The sequence below is a fragment of the Panulirus ornatus genome, chromosome 1, assembly GCF_036320965.1.
Source record: "Panulirus ornatus isolate Po-2019 chromosome 1, ASM3632096v1, whole genome shotgun sequence".
In the NCBI taxonomy this organism is placed as follows: Eukaryota; Metazoa; Arthropoda; class Malacostraca; order Decapoda; family Palinuridae; genus Panulirus; species Panulirus ornatus.
Window position 1 is genome coordinate 21,212,453 of NC_092224.1, and position 16,153 is coordinate 21,228,605.

At 39.2% G+C, this 16,153-nt stretch overlaps 1 protein-coding gene across 1 annotated transcript in view; it reads right to left on the bottom strand.

Moving 5' to 3' along the window:
• LOC139757009 (uncharacterized) overlaps window positions 1-16,153 on the bottom strand; it is a 438,069-nt gene that overhangs the window by 368,166 nt on the left and 53,750 nt on the right. Inside the window, 2 exon segments of the mRNA XM_071677374.1 lie at window positions 3,732-3,820; window positions 12,976-13,135. Of these exon segments, the coding sequence (XP_071533475.1) occupies window positions 3,732-3,820; window positions 12,976-13,135 (249 nt within the window).

Genomic DNA, 16,153 nt, shown 5'->3' on the forward strand with positions numbered 1-16,153 from the left:
ATGTATGAGGACAATATGTGGTGTGAGGTGGTTTGACTGAGAAAGTAATAAAAAGGTAAGAAAAAGGTATGGTAATTGGTAATAAGAGGAGTGTGTCAGAGAGAGTGGAAGCTGTGCTGAAGCACTTTGGTTTATGTAGAGAATATGTAAAGAGAGGTTGATGAGTGAAAAACATATGCACAGCAGATTGAAATGAAATAATGTGGTATTCATGGAGGCGAAGTGCTGACAACAGACTTAACCAAGGCATGTGAAGTGGCTTAATAAAACCATGGAAAGGTTATTGGGACCTGGTTGTGAATAGGGTGCTTTGGTTTTGGGGCAGTGCACATGACAGCTTGAGAATGAAAGTGAAATGTGGTCTTTCTTTGTCTGTTCCTGGCACTACCTCACTAGCACAGGAAATGGCGAACCAGAATGAAAAATGCAGGAATTAAATTCTCTATTGGTTAGAATTAAAATTGCTTTCAAATTAAAGGACAATAACACATAAAAAATTACAGCATATAACAGATTCAAATCCAAGCACATGTCACCAGTTCAGTCTCTCTACTTGAAGAAACATATAGATCTATGTCAGGTACAAAGAGACAATAGTTACCTCCTGACCAAATACAACAATTTATCAGATACCTACAGACATGCATACAAACAGATGTTCTTGAATTTAAACTAATCATGATATCTTAAAACTAATCATTTTACCTCGTAGATAATGCTCATCTTGGTCATACAACAAAAATTTCTCCCTAAAACTTTAAATAATATCAACGATCATATGGGAGGTTTTCACATGTTTCTATCACCAAGATCACACGTGGTCCACATACATCATAGGTGCCCAGTATCATACTTAAATCTTGGAGATAAAAGGATTTTGTAGTGTATCTACACCATTATGTTTTGGAACAAGTCTGATCTGATACAAATTAGTACACAGTACCTTAACCAATTGTCAGCCAGTGTGCCATTGATTCAAAAACCCAGGTTGCTGATTGGAAGCAGCACAACCATGGCCTTGCTATATTTGTATAAATCACAGGTGCACTTCATTTGGGAGAGTTTGAATTTTTTGTGGCGGCTGCATGTCACTCACTGCCTTCAGCCACTGCCACACAGGCATTTGTTTACTTGCTGTTTGACTCTATGGATTACTACCCTCTATGCTACCCTATATCTAACGGTCTGTCATGATGCATTGCCTAACCTCTATGCTACCCTATATCTAACGGTCTGTCATGGTGCATTGCCTATCTTGAACACTTGCTCCCAGCCGATACCAGCAATGCCCAAAACCTGTCTTCAGCATCCACCTCAGGTCTCCAAGTATATCTGGCTGTATCCAATGCAAAGTGGCATTGACAGCCACTACTTACACAATCATCAACACAGATATGTATGTGGAAGACTTCCGGCCAAACTGTGTCTTTCAACCACTTGACTCATGCTACACAAAACCATTTCAGGCAAATTACTTCCACTGACAATATCCGTGCTATATCACACCAATTACAGGAAAACTATGAGTACAGGGAACTGCAGTAGAACCAAAGATTAGTAGTTTTCAAACTTTTTTCACTGATGGCCCACAAAGTCATACATCTTATTTTGTGTTATCCCTTACCCATTACAAAATTTTAGGAAAGTAACTCTCTGTACTTCCAGTATCAGTAATAACGAGTAATAAAACACCTCGTGACCTCTTGCAGAAAAGTCAACACATCAAGTGATGAAAATCAGTCACATACTGGATGATGCACAACCATACACAAAGAAACTGCGGAAAAGCAGATACTATTATATTCCTCAGGCTTTATGTATAGGTATTAGTATCACATTTTGTTTATACCAGTGTACAAGAGGAAACTCTTCATTGCAAAAAAATTACATTTCTGCCAAAATAGTTAATCATACCTAATTTATGACACTAAGACAGTCAGGGCAGGGCAAAAGAGTTGACACTCTTGTAGCACCACTCGGCAATGCCAGTGGCACTCTGGGTGTAAAAACCTGTAGACACACCTCCAGGAGTTCCCTATTCAAAGAGTTAGACTAACATCACTTCCGTTTGTCTAGATTAGATAACTTTTTACTAATTGAGTACGTAAAAGTAGTAACTGATGGCTCACATGTAAGAATTCCCTATTCTAGCTAAGTTAGATTGACATTAATTGATAATTCATTGAGCAGTGAACTGAAGTGGTAATTTTTGGTTCAGTTGTTAGAGTTTCCTACGTAACCTTCCATACTGCTTGATACAGTGCATTGATGGTCATCTAACTACCCTGTCTTAACAGTAATTTTTCTTAGCCTAACAATTCCAGTGAAATGTCATTTCATTACCCCAATTTAGGAACAAAGTAACTAATCTAATCACTCAGCTTTATGACCTGCGTATTAGTAATGCTTACTATACATTCTATTCTAGTTGTGGTGCATGAGGTGATGTGTCATGCCATAAATTTTGTTACTTTATTCTACATTAATTTTGAGCTTATCTTTAAGCTTGTAATATAAATTGCCAGTGTACACTGATTTAGCACATATCAATACTCATTAAGATATCCAACAGTGATACCAGTCACCATGCAATTCACCCATCCAACTTCGTAGCCATACATTTTGTTTTGTGGCTCAAGTTAGGCATGGTCTGTATGAATATATGAATTATCTTAGGTGGACTGAGAATTACATTTTTTCTCACCCATATTGAACTTACATACTTTACAGTACATTAAGTACATAGGTAATCTCTTATGAACTGTGAATACACCTATTTGAAACTGTGTTAACTCTTTCTTCCCACTCTGCCCTAACAGATATAATATCTTGATAACTGTTTTACAACTATGGCCACTTGGGTTGCCATTACCCTGGCTCACCTGGGTTTCACAAACCCTCTGATGCAATGGCCTTCTTCCTTCATTTAACTCTCTGGGAGATAATGACCTGATAGCTTGATTCACTTGGGATCTGGTTCACTTTCACTTAACAGACTTACATCACAATGTAATGGAAAAAGACCAACAGAATGCAATAGAGATTGTACCTGAGCAAAGGAACCTAAATTAAAAGGAAAAAATAAGTAATCATGGATCTTTCCATGCTGGAAGAGAGAAGGAATAAAACATGAACACGTCTTTCATGTTTCTGAATCACTCTGACAGTGTAAAGTGTGATCAGTTTTTTGCAATTAACAAAGAAAGATCAACTAAAGGAAATATCAATAAACTAATGAAGACAACAAGTTGAAAAAAATCTTGAGAAGTACTTTTACATTATAAGAACAGTGGATGAATAAGCAACATGGAAGGTAGTCTACCTCCAGGGAATTGGGCATCTCTGCCTTTTGCGAGCCTGTGGTTGGGGCTCTCTACTGCCACAAAAAAAATTCTTAACAAAATGTGCATGCATTTATGCACTTGAAACATCCCATGGAAATGGAAACACACTAATGGGAATAAACAGACTGAAGACTGAGTGAAGGGTAAAACTAATGATGAATCTGTGAATGATGACAATACAAAAAATTCAAATACTGTATGGTCATATAGAGAGATGACTTCCCATAATATGGACTCCCTCCCTGTGTTAAACATCTGCGTAAATCACTCACAAACAAAAACACACAAACATTCATGTAAAAACAAGCTAAACAAAAAATCAACGTGACTGACCATCCCAAACAATATTTGCCAGAATAATAAGAAAAGCAAAAAAGTATATTTTACCTGAGCATTAGGTTGTGGTCCCTGGGGCTGATTCTGTGTTGTGGAAGGGTACATCATGCTGTGTCCTGATGCAACTTGTAAACTCCCTCCTGCAATCCATATAATATTTAAGCATGACATATTTCAGTACTTGTAAATTTATATTATCTTTTTAATCATAATAAAGACCTAAACTAAATCAAGAGTAGTTCTTCTCTCAAGAATTTTCAAAATCTTTTGTAACTGCCCTCCTGAACATCACCATCAAGCAGGTAATGATAAATGAGAGTGTACCTACCTACAAGCACCTACAACAAGATTTTCTCAAGATGGAAGTTCTAGTGCTCACCACGCCTTGTAAGATATATAAAACTGTTCCCCTCCGCTGCCATATGTATTACATAATGATCTAGTCTGGAACTGATTCCAATTACATGTTAGGCTTTCATTTTCTTTTCTGTGAATTTTCATGCACTTTTAGTAGCATATTGAATAATCATTCTAGCTTTCTGGCTAGGTATCCATACATTTTGTCCAATCTATTTTCAGCATTTTCCATGGTACTCTTGTATATTTATTACTCTGTATCTTTTTTGTTGAGATGATATCAGATCAAATACATCTCACTTTATACCTTCAATTTGTTGCCAAGCACAAATTACTATATACCTTTCTCTTCTTCCAAGGTTGTAAAATTCCACGTTCTTTCAGCTTTTCATGGTTCCCATCCTCATTTACTAAGGGTCCTACCCCACTCCTTACATGTTCCTAATCATTTATATATCTACAAAATCTTTTAGGAACCCTATTACTAACTCTTGCAATACTCACTTCGTACTCTGTCTTGGCTTGTTTGATAAGTCTTTTCAAGTCACTACTGTGTTATAGTTCTCAGCAATATTTGGGTCACTGTCTGGTTACTTAGGCTTCAAAAGTTTATTCCTGTGCCATACAAATCTTGTAATAATATCTGGGAAGTACCATTTAGGCCTGTTGTTGCGTTAATTGTTCCTATCATGCTTGTCTTGTTCATGCATAGACTGAAGCTTAAAACTGGCCCATAATTCTTCTAGGTATGAACCAACAAGGAGAGACTTTTTAATGTGTTGCACAACCCATAAAAATCCATCCTTTTAAAGTTGAGGCAATAATAATGGCAATGTTTTGGCCACAAGTACCTATATGTTCTCCAAAATGGGTATTAACAAATAAGAACTTCTGGGATGCAAGAGCTAAATCAGGTGTAATAGCTTCCCTTGTCAGCTCAGTAATGGTTCAGCACAGAAAATCGTCTTCAACAAAGGTAATAAGTCTGGCAGATTCACTTTCTACACCTGAGATAGTTTGCCTGTTGATTCCTGGATGATTAAAATCCCCAGAATGATCAAGTCTTTATTTTGTATTGCTTGTTGTAAACTCTCATACATGACAGTGTTAATATCAGATGGCTGACTAGGGCACCTATATATGACACATGTTAAGTTTAGAAAATTCTGTGCTAATCTGAACACATAAGTGTTCAACAGCGGCTGAGTCTGAATTTCGACGGGGTTTCAGTGGGATCTTATATACAGTGCAGTTCCACCTCCTTGACCATTCAGAAAGCCGAGAAGGGGTGTGCTGATATGGTTTGGACATGTGGAGAGAAAGGGCGAAGAGAGGTTAACAAAGAGAATATATGAGTCGCCAGAAGGGAAGGTAACAAGGAGAGAGTGCAGAACAAATTGAGATGGAAGGATAAAATGAAAGAGATGATGGGGCCTAAACATGCAGGAGGGTGAAAAAAGTGCAAGGGATGGATTGAATTGGAATAATGTGGTATAAAGAGGTCGATGTGCTATCACTGGACTGAATCTGGGCATGTAAAGCAGCTGGGGTACACTATGGAAAGGTCTGTGATGCCCGGCTGTGGATAAAGAGTTATGGATTTAGTGCAATGTACATGACATCAAGAGAATGAATGCGAGCGAATGCAGCCTTTCTTCATCTGTTCCTGGCACTACCTCACTAACATGAGATATGGCGATCACATGCGTAAAATATACCAATAACAAAATTATCAACAATAAATAATACTAATAAATAATACTAAGAGGTGAAAAAGAGGGCAAATGAGAGTTGGGGTGAGAGAGTATCATTAAATTTTAGGGACAATAAAAAGATGTTCTGGAAGGAGGTAAATAAAGTGCATAAGACAAGGGAGCAAATGGGAACTTCAGTGAAGGGTGCAAATGGGGAGGTGATAACAAGTAGTGGTGATGTGAGAAGGAGATGGAGTGAGTATTTTGAAGGTTTGTTGAATGTTTGATGAGTGGCAGATATAGGGTGTTTTGGTCGAGGTGGTGTGCAAAGTGAGAGGGTTAGGGAAAATGATTTGGTAAACAGAGAAGAGGTAGTAAAAGCTTTGCGGAAGATGAAAGCCGGCAAGGCAGCAGGTTTGGATGGTATTGCAGTGGAATTTATTAAAAAAGGGGGTGACTGTATTATTGACTGGTTGGTAAGGTTATTTAATGTATGTATGATTCATGGTGAGGTGCCTGAGGATTGGCAGAATGCGTGCATAGTGCCATTGTACAAAGGCAAAGGGGATAAGAGTGAGTGCTCAAATTACAGAGGTATAAGTTTGTTGAGTATTCCTGGTAAATTATATGGGAGGGTACTGATTGAGAGGGTGAAGGCATGTACAGAGCATCAGATTGGGGAAGAGCAGTGTGGTTTCAGAAGTGGTAGAGGATGTGTGGATCAGGTGTTTGCTTTGAAGAATGTATGTGAGAAATACTTAGAAAAGCAAATGGATTTGTATGTAGCATTTATGGATCTGGAGAAGGCATATGATGGAGTTGATAGAGATGCTCTGTGGAAGGTATTAAGAATATATGGTGTGGGAGGCAAGTTGTTAGAAGCAGTGAAAAGTTTTTATTGAGGATGTAAGGCATGTGTACGTGTAGGAAGAGAGGAAAGTGATTGGTTCTCAGTGAATGTAGGTTTGCGGCAGGGGTGTGTGATGTCTCCATGGTTGTTTAATTTCTTTATGGATGGGGTTGTTAGGGAGGTGAATGCAAGAGTTTTGGAAAGAGGGGCAAGTATGAAGTCTGTTGGGGATGAGAGAGCTTGGGAAGTGAGTCAGTTGTTGTTCGCTGATGATACAGCGCTGGTGGGTGATTCATGTGAGAAACTGCAGAAGCTGGTGACTGAGTTTGGTAAAGTGTGTGAAAGAAGAAAGTTAAGAGTAAATGTGAATAAGAGCAAGGTTATTAGGTACAGTAGGGTTGAGGGTCAAGTCAATTGGGAGGTAAGTTTGAATGGAGAAAAACTGGAGGAAGTAAAGTGTTTTAGATATCTGGGAGTGGATCTGGCAGCGGATGGAACCATGGAAGCGGAAGTGGATCACAGGGTGGGGGAAGGGGGCGAAAATCCTGGGAGCCTTGAAGAATGTGTGGAAGTCGAGAACATTATCTCGGAAAGCAAAAATGGCTATGTTTGAAGGAATAGTGGTTCCAACAATCTTGTATGGTTGCGAGGCGTGGGCTATGGATAGAGTTGTGCGCAGGAGGATGGATGTGCTGGAAATGAGATGTTTGAGGACAATGTGTGGTGTGAGGTGGTTTGATCGAGTAAGTAACGTAAGGGTAAGAGAGATGTGTGGAAATAAAAAGAGCGTGGTTGAGAGAGCAGAAGAGGGTGTTTTGAAATGGTTTGGTCACATGGAGAGAATGAGTGAGGAAAGATTGACCAAGAGGATATATGTGTCGGAGGTGGAGGGAACGAGGAGAAGAGGGAGACCAAATTGGAGGTGGAAAGATGGAGTGAAAAAGATTTTGTGTGATCGGGGCCTGAACATGCAGGAGGGTGAAAGGAGGGCAAGGAATAGAGTGAATTGGAGCGATGTGGTATACCGGGGTTGACGTGCTGTCAGTGGATTGAATCAAGGCATGTGAAGCGTCTGGGGTAAACCATGGAAAGCTGTGTAGGTATGTATATTTGCGTGTGTGGACGTATGTATATACATGTGTATGGGGGTGGGTTGGGCCATTTCTTTCGTCTGTTTCTTTGCGCTACCTCGCAAACGCGGGAGACAACGGGGAAAAAAAAAAAAAAAAAAAAAAAAAAAAAAACCATCCTGCTTGTGTTGTTACCAACACAACAACTCAGGTTAGAGATATGAATGATAAAGGGTTAGGTGACCTACTTGTGGAGGGGTGTGATGTCAAGTTAGGTGACAAAATGGAATTAAAAGTGGATTATCTTTCAGATTTCAAAGTTAACAAAGATGAGTTGATAAAGTTTCACTTGGAAGATAACAGTTTAAAGGAAGGTTGGAATGAAGCAAAGAAAAAGGGCCACTTGGATGATGAGTCAGTAGGATTCTATATTCATGGTGGGGTGTTAATGAGAAAATGGAGACCTCCAAGTGTTCCTACATCAGATCATTAGATAAAAAAGCAGATCACAGTTTCTCAGGTGTATAGGAATAACATCGCTGCTTTATCCCACAATTCTAGTTTATCTGGACATCTAGGAATAAGGAAGACTGTAAGTAGGCTACTGACACATATTTATTGGCCTGATATTAAAAAAGATGTCGCCAATTTTTGTAAAAGTTGTCCAACTTGCCAGAAAGCAGGCAAACCAAATCAGCTTATTCACCCAGCTCCACTAAAACCTATTCCAGCTTTTGGCAAGCCCTTTATTAAATCATAATTGATTGTGTTGGACCTCTGCCAAAGACACAAAGAGGATATAATTATATGCCGAGTATTGAGCGTTTGTCAATCTGCTTTACAGAAGCAAGTCCACTGAGGAGCATTCTCACTAAAAACATTGTAAGAAAGTTAGTTAAATATTTTTCATGGGAAGGATTGCCAGAAATAATACATGGATAGAATTGCCAGAAACGATTCAGTCAGATCAAGGGAGCAACTTCACTTCCCTTATTTTCAAAAAAGTTTTGAAAAGACTTCATATTAAACAGTCTTTCAATTCCATAACATCCTCAAAGTCAAGGTAGCTTAAAACAGTCTCATCAACAACGAAGAATACTTTAAGAAGGTATTGTGAAGAACTTGAAACTGATTGGGGTAAAGTCACTCCGTTAGCTCTGTTTGCTTTGAGAGATACTGCGCAGGAGTCAATGGGGTTTAGCCCATCTGAGCTTGTTTTTGGTCATGATGTTCGGGGGCCATTGAGTATGTTGAAGGAAAAGCAGTTAGTTAGTGATGACTCTCCAAATTTCCTGAGCTATGTATGTGATTTCATGAGAAGACTGTTGAGAGCGTGAGAGCTGGCCAGTGAGATGACATGAAAATCTGGTATGACCAGAATGCCAGAGCCTGAGAGTCCTAACCCAGAGACACGGTGTTTTACTGCCAATGCAAAGTAACCATCTCAAAGCAAGGTATAGTGGTCCATGGAAAGTAAAAAAAGAAAGAAGATCTGAATTATGTTGCAAACACACCAGATAGGCACAAGAAGAACAATTTATTCATGTTAATTCAATAAAGCCCTATTTTGAGAGAAAAGAAGAAAGTGAAAGGAAAGATGGTACAGGCATGTAAGGGAAAAAGTGGGTTGCGGATGTGTAAAGGTTGCTGATGAAGAACCTGATGGTCCACATGATGTTAAGCTGAATAGGTGTGCAGATAAAATTTTAAAAAATTCTGAGATACTGTGTACGTTACAGAGTAAGCTTGAACATTTGGACACTACACAATGAAATGAAATTGTGGAAATCATAAATGAGTACAAATCATTATTTCCTGATGCCCTGGAAGAATCACTGTCATAATTCATGATGTAGAATAGAAGACATAATTACATTGCAGTCTTTTACAATGATCTTGTGAATTACAGTACAATAGTGCCATTTCTGTCCAGTATTCTGTGCTGTTCTTTATTTTTTCACTTCCATCATAATGAAGCAGCTGAAATGTCTTTGTCAAAAAGCATTTTATCATCAGTCGTACACAGGAAAACTATTTGTGCATGCATGCATCTTTAGAGTGTCTTCTACTAATGAAACTTCCATACTTATTCTTGTATCAACAAAAAAGATGATAAGACACTGTGGCTCATACCTGTACCTATGTCATATATTATATTTTTTTTATTATACTTTGTCGCTGTCTCCCGCGTTTGCGAGGTGGCGCAAGGAAACAGACGAAAGAAATGGCCCAACCCCCCCCATACACATGTATATACATACGTCCACACACGCAAATATACATACCTACACAGCTTTCCATGGTTTACCCCAGACGCTTCACATGCCTTGATTCAATCCACTGACAGCACGTCAACCCCGGTATACCACATCGCTCCAATTCACTCTATTCCTTGCCCTCCTTTCACCCTCCTGCATGTTCAGGCCCCGATCACACAAAATCTTTTTCACTCCATCTTTCCACCTCCAATTTGGTCTCCCTCTTCTCCTCGTTCCCTCCACCTCCGACACATATATCCTCTTGGTCAATCTTTCCTCACTCATTCTCTCCATGTGCCCAAACCACATCAAAACACCCTTTTCTGCTCTCTCAACCACGCTCTTTTTATTTCCACACATCTCTCTTACCCTTACGTTACTCACTCGATCAAACCACCTCACATCACACATTGTCCTCAAACATCTCATTTCCAGCACATCCATCCTCCTGCGCACAACTCTATCCATAGCCCGTGCCTCACAACCATACAACATTGTTGGAACCACTATTCCTTCAAACATACCCAATTTTGCTTTCCGAGATAATGTTCTCGACTTCCACACATTCTTCAAGGCCCCCAGAATTTTCGCCCCCTCCCCCACCCTATGATCCACTTCCGCTTCCATGTTTCCATCCGCTGCCAGATCCACTCCCAGATATCTAAAACACTTCACTTCCTCCAGTTTTTCTCCATTCAAACTCACCTCCCAATTGACTTGACCCTCAACCCTACTGTACTTAATAACCTTGCTCTTATTCACATTTACTCTTAACTTTCTTCTTCCACACACTTTACCAAACTCAGTCACCAGCTTCTGCAGTTTCTCACATGAATCAGCCACCAGCGCTGTATCATCAGCGAACAACAACTGACTCACTTCCCAAGCTCTCTCATCCCCAACAGACTTCATACTTGCCCCTCTTTCCAAAACTCTTGCATTTACCTCCCTAACAACCCCATCCATAAACAAATTAAACAACCATGGAGACATCACACACCCCTGCCACAAACCTACATTCACTGAGAACCAATCACTTTCCTCTCCTCATACACGTACACATGCCTTACATCCTCGATAAAAACTTTTCACTGCTTCTAACAACTTTCCTCCCACACCATATATTCTTAATACCTTCCACAGAGCATCTCTATCAACTCCATCATATGCCTTCTCCAGATCCATAAATGCTACATACAAATCCATTTGCTTTTCTAAGTATTTCTCACATACATTCTTCAAAGCAAACACCTGATCCACACATCCTCTACCACTTCTGAAACCACACTGCTCTTCCCCAATCTGATGCTCTGTACATGCCTTCACCCTCTCAATCAATACCCTCCCATATAATTTACCAGGAATACTCAACAAACTTATACCTCTGTAATTTGAGCACTCACTCTTATCCCCTTTGCCTTTGTACAATGGCACTATGCACTATGTCATATATGTGAATGTATATTTCCTCCAAGAAATATGCATTTTTTTTTTTTTTTTTCAAACTTGTCCACTATTTCCCAAGTCAGCATGGTAGCACCACGAACATATGAAGAAAGGCAGCATTTGCCCACAGTCATTCTCTAGCTGTAATGTACAATACACCAAAACAACTGCTCGTTATTTACAACAAGGCCCTACAGACTTTTCTATGGTTTCCTCCAGTCACTTTACATACCTGGTTCAGTCCAGTGACAGCACATTGTTCCAGCTCACTCTTATCTTGAGCACGCCTTTCACCCTCCTGTATGTTCAGGCCCTGCTCACTCAAAATCTTTTTCACTCCATCCTTCCATCTCCATTCAGGTTTCCTCCTTCTCCTAGTTCCCTCCATTTCTGACAAATTCATATTCTCTTTGTCAACTGTCAACCTCTCTCACTCATTCTCTCCATATGTGGAAACTATTTCAGCACACCCTCTTCAGCTCTCCTAACCACACACTTCTTATTACCACACATCTCTCTTACCCTTTTATTGCTTACTTGAACACAGCACCTCACACCTCTTCAAACACTTTTATCTCCAACACATCCACTAATCTCTGCATTTCTAATGTAAAGGTCGTAACACAACGATGACTTATCTTTTTATACCACATTCACACATCAGACGGACATACAGATACATGAAAAGAAATTCACTGCCTGCTTTTTGGCTCATATCTAAGTCAAAGTAATATATGAGAATCAAAAATCAAAAATACATTTCTTTTGGAAAATATGCACATCTGGTGTAAGAGAGCAGCAGCTCAAGCTCTCTTATTTTTCTGATATCCCATTCATAAATCAAATGAAATGGAAAGGAATGTAAGGGAATACAAAGGAATTCAAACAGCAACCAACCACAGGGCCCTTCTGAGGCTGTTTGTGATAGGAGAAGTCAGAAACTTACAGAGTAGTGTTAGAAGAATAGAAACTATTTTATGTAAACACTGGAAGGACAAATAACATTAGTTGTGGACTTAAAGCAAAAGATTCATGTTGTCTATTCTAAACATATCTGGTACTGCTCTCAACCACTCTATTTGATAAATCACAGTTCATGAGAACAATCCTCTTGAAGAAAGAGTTTTTGGCCTCATTCAAGGTAAAATGTTTGCCCATGAGTTTGCATCTGTTACTAAAAGTATAATCAGATGAATCAAACCTTGAGGAAGATTTCCCTTGATTTAGATTCAAAAGCCCTTCTCATGAATCCAGGAATTTTGTATGCCCTTTTTACTACTTCTGTATACTGCTTCTACATGTATCTAAATCACTAAAGACTATCATACCAAGGACTTTTTCCTCATTTACCGATGATTGCCTTCTAGTTTTACCACATGTAAAAATTTACACTTATTGGTATGAAAATTCATATGCCATATATGAGCCTAATCAATCAATATGTTTAAGTCAGTTTAAAGCGGCAAACATTCATTTTCCATAGTAGAAATGAGAAAAGAATCCCCTCCCCTGCTTTCAACCTTTTGCAATGACAGAAGAAATAGAAGTCAACTATTCACCTCATAAAGATACATAAATAGTAACTCTGCAAATGCCTGAAGTCAACAATGGTAGACTAACCTGAACCCTGTTGTATTTGTGGAGTTGATCCTGGGGGGAGGGACTGTGAACTTAGGTCGTGTGGAGGTCCTGGGGGTGCAGGGCTGGGTCCAGGTGGAACTCCAACCTGACTCACACCAGAGCCCACTCCACCTGTATTGTGCCCACCTACTCCACCACTCTGTGAAAAGGGGAAAATTTACATAGAAGGAACAAATTATCAATCAGAAAAACTAATTACCTGCAAAGAAAACTAGTTAGAAAACAAGAGAGAATATGAACAGCTATCAGAAATTTTTTTTATCTGCAATGAAAAGCATATAAACAAAAAATATGCAATGTGAAATAAATGCACAATTATCCTACACCAGAATTAGGAATTCCAAAAGTTACATAACCCATGAGAAAAGAAAATGGTTTCTAAGGTATAAGATATTCTATTCCTGTGAGCAAAAAGTATGAGCCAGAATCCCCATCCCTGAACAGAGGACAATTATGCCTTACTCACTCTCCCTCTGTCACTAAGATAAAAGAGTTTTCTATTGAGGTAACTTTCTCCCTTGTCTGTATGGGAAATCTTTAAATCTACTTGATTCCTGGATCTCTGCACAGCTCTAAGGAGCAGGAGAGGTAGTTGGAGAGGAAGGACAAGTGAAAGGTAAAGAGAAACTACACAACTGGGAGGATTCCTTGCAGGACTCTTGCAAGAAAAAGGTTTTCATACTTCAAAACCCCATTTCTTCCATTAGCAGGGTAGGTTTTGTGAGCATGAGTTCTGAGAGCCCAGCCATATGCAGGAAGAAGGGGACCACTTGTACCAACCTGCATCAGATGGAATAAACAATGGAGGGTTTGTGGAAAAATTCAGGAGGCTAACTTGGGTAACAAATAAAGTATCCCTGAGATAAAGAGATAGGTGTCTACCGAAAAGAGTGTCCTTTATGAACAATGTATTCTATTGACATGTTTCTCTGGCAAGTTTCAAAGTCATCAAGCAAATATCATGATTTTTGGCAGAGCTATCTGGTAAGCATTAGTGTTTGAAGCTGACAGAAGGGCTCTCAGATGTCTTTCAGGTGATCAATGGTGGAATCAGCATAGTTTTAGAGGATGCATAAGTGACATGCGATAAAGTCCTTTAACCTAATCTAATTGAGCTGGTGAAATGTTTATGGAAAATAATTACCACCTCCCTTTTCCTCTCTTACTAAGCAACAGGGAAGTAAGAATTTCTCTCGCATATCTCCTAACTCTTGTTAAAGTGACTTACATGTGGGAGCAGGGAAACTAGAAACCCTTCCCTCTTGTACAATCACTTTCCAAGAACAGAGAGAGCAAAGTAAGGTGCTATCCTCTAGGGATCAGGCTGGGGCAACTGCTTGTCCATGATGAAAGATGAAACCAAGATGAAACAGGAAAGATAGCAGCTATGTTTCATGAGAGGAGCCTGCATGACTCTTAATGAAACTAAGCTGAAGGAAAATGAAGTAAAATGGATTAGGAATGCTTAGTGGGTAAAGTTAAAAATGAGCAAGTGATGAATGTGGTGGCACTTTGATAAAGGAGGAGCTGCAGGATTAGCTTTAAGTATAACAAAGTTAGTTCAAGAGTGCTGTGGATCAAAATGAAAGTATACTAAAAGAAATGGGTAATTGTTAGTGCTTGTACATCTGGTAGTAAGTTAAGAGAAAAAGAAAGACATACTTTTTGGGAAGAGGCAATTTTGATAGAAGAGATTGAATCCTGGTGCTATGAGATTTGAATGAAAGAGAGGGTGATATGTATACATAAGTATACATGTGGGATATATTATATGGGATAATTGAGGTGGGGTCAACGGCCATTAACAGATTATACACTAAATGACTGGTGTGCATAAGATAATGCTTGATGTAAACATGCTGAGAGGGGGAACAAGACGGATAATTATTTCTAAGGTGAGCCTAAGTTTGTAATGGTTTCAGGAAAAGAGGAAACAAAGTAGTGAAAGTTAGTGGGCTCAGAGAAGAGGTCTATATGCAGACATACCAAGAGAGAGTAAATGAACATAAGGAGTCAAAGAGGAGTGGAAAGTATTTAAGTAAGAGATGCTTACAGCTGTGGGTAAGGTGTGTTGCATATGGGGCGTGGGATGTGGATATACGATAAAGGATAGTTAGCAGGAAGATGAAGGAGATAAACTGCTTCTCTTAAAGGAGAGGTAGGTGTATAGCTTGTATCTGTAGGGAAAGAGTGTATATGATTAGGAAAATTACAACACAAAACAGTGGATCAACAGAAAGGTATAACTGAAAGAGATGGCATAAATAAAATGGGGTGAGGGAGTATCAGTGAACTTACGAAAATATGAAAATGTTTCTGAAGGAGATGACTTAGTGCAAGACCAACAAAGAAACAAATGAGTGCAATGGTAAAGGGAGCAGAAGGGAAAGTGATAACAAGCAAAGAAGTGAAAAAGAGAGAAATTGTGAAGGACTGCTAAAGGCGTCAGATGACTGGGTAGTGCAATGTGGTGTGTTTGGGACAGGGTGGCATGTGGAATGAGAGAGCCTTGGTGAATGATATGGTAAAAAGAGAGGAAGTTCGGTGTTGTAAAGCTGAAATGTGGCAAAGGAGCAGGAGTAGATGGAACTGCAGCAGAGCTTCTCAAGAAAGGGTGTGATGACATTGTTAAGTGGTTCATCAGGTTGCTGAAGTTTGTGTAGTCCAAGATGCCTGAGGACTGGAAAATGCATGTATAGCACCTTTATGTAAAGGGGGGGGGGGGATGCTTGAATTATAGATGTAAGACTCTGGTGTGCACACTGGGTAAGTTATGGGAGGCTGGTGATTGAGAGATTTGTGGTAAGCACAAATCAAATGTCTAAGGAGGAGCAATGTGTTTTCTGGAGGAAAAGAGAATGTGCAGACCAGGTGTTGGCTTTGGCAAATTTGTGTGAGAAATACTTCCATGAAAGACAGTGAATTGTCTGTAGCATTTAAGGATCTGGAGAATGTATATAATATGGATGACGGAGAGGACTTGTGGAAGGTGCTATAAATATATGGGGTAAATAGTTACTAAATACAGCAAGGAAATTTTACTATGAAAGTATGTATGAGAATGAGTAAAAAGGGAAAAATCTGAGAAAAATCGCTGAGGATGTTTGATGGATCTACGTTAAAGTAACCTAAATCTTTCATTGATAAATCACATAAG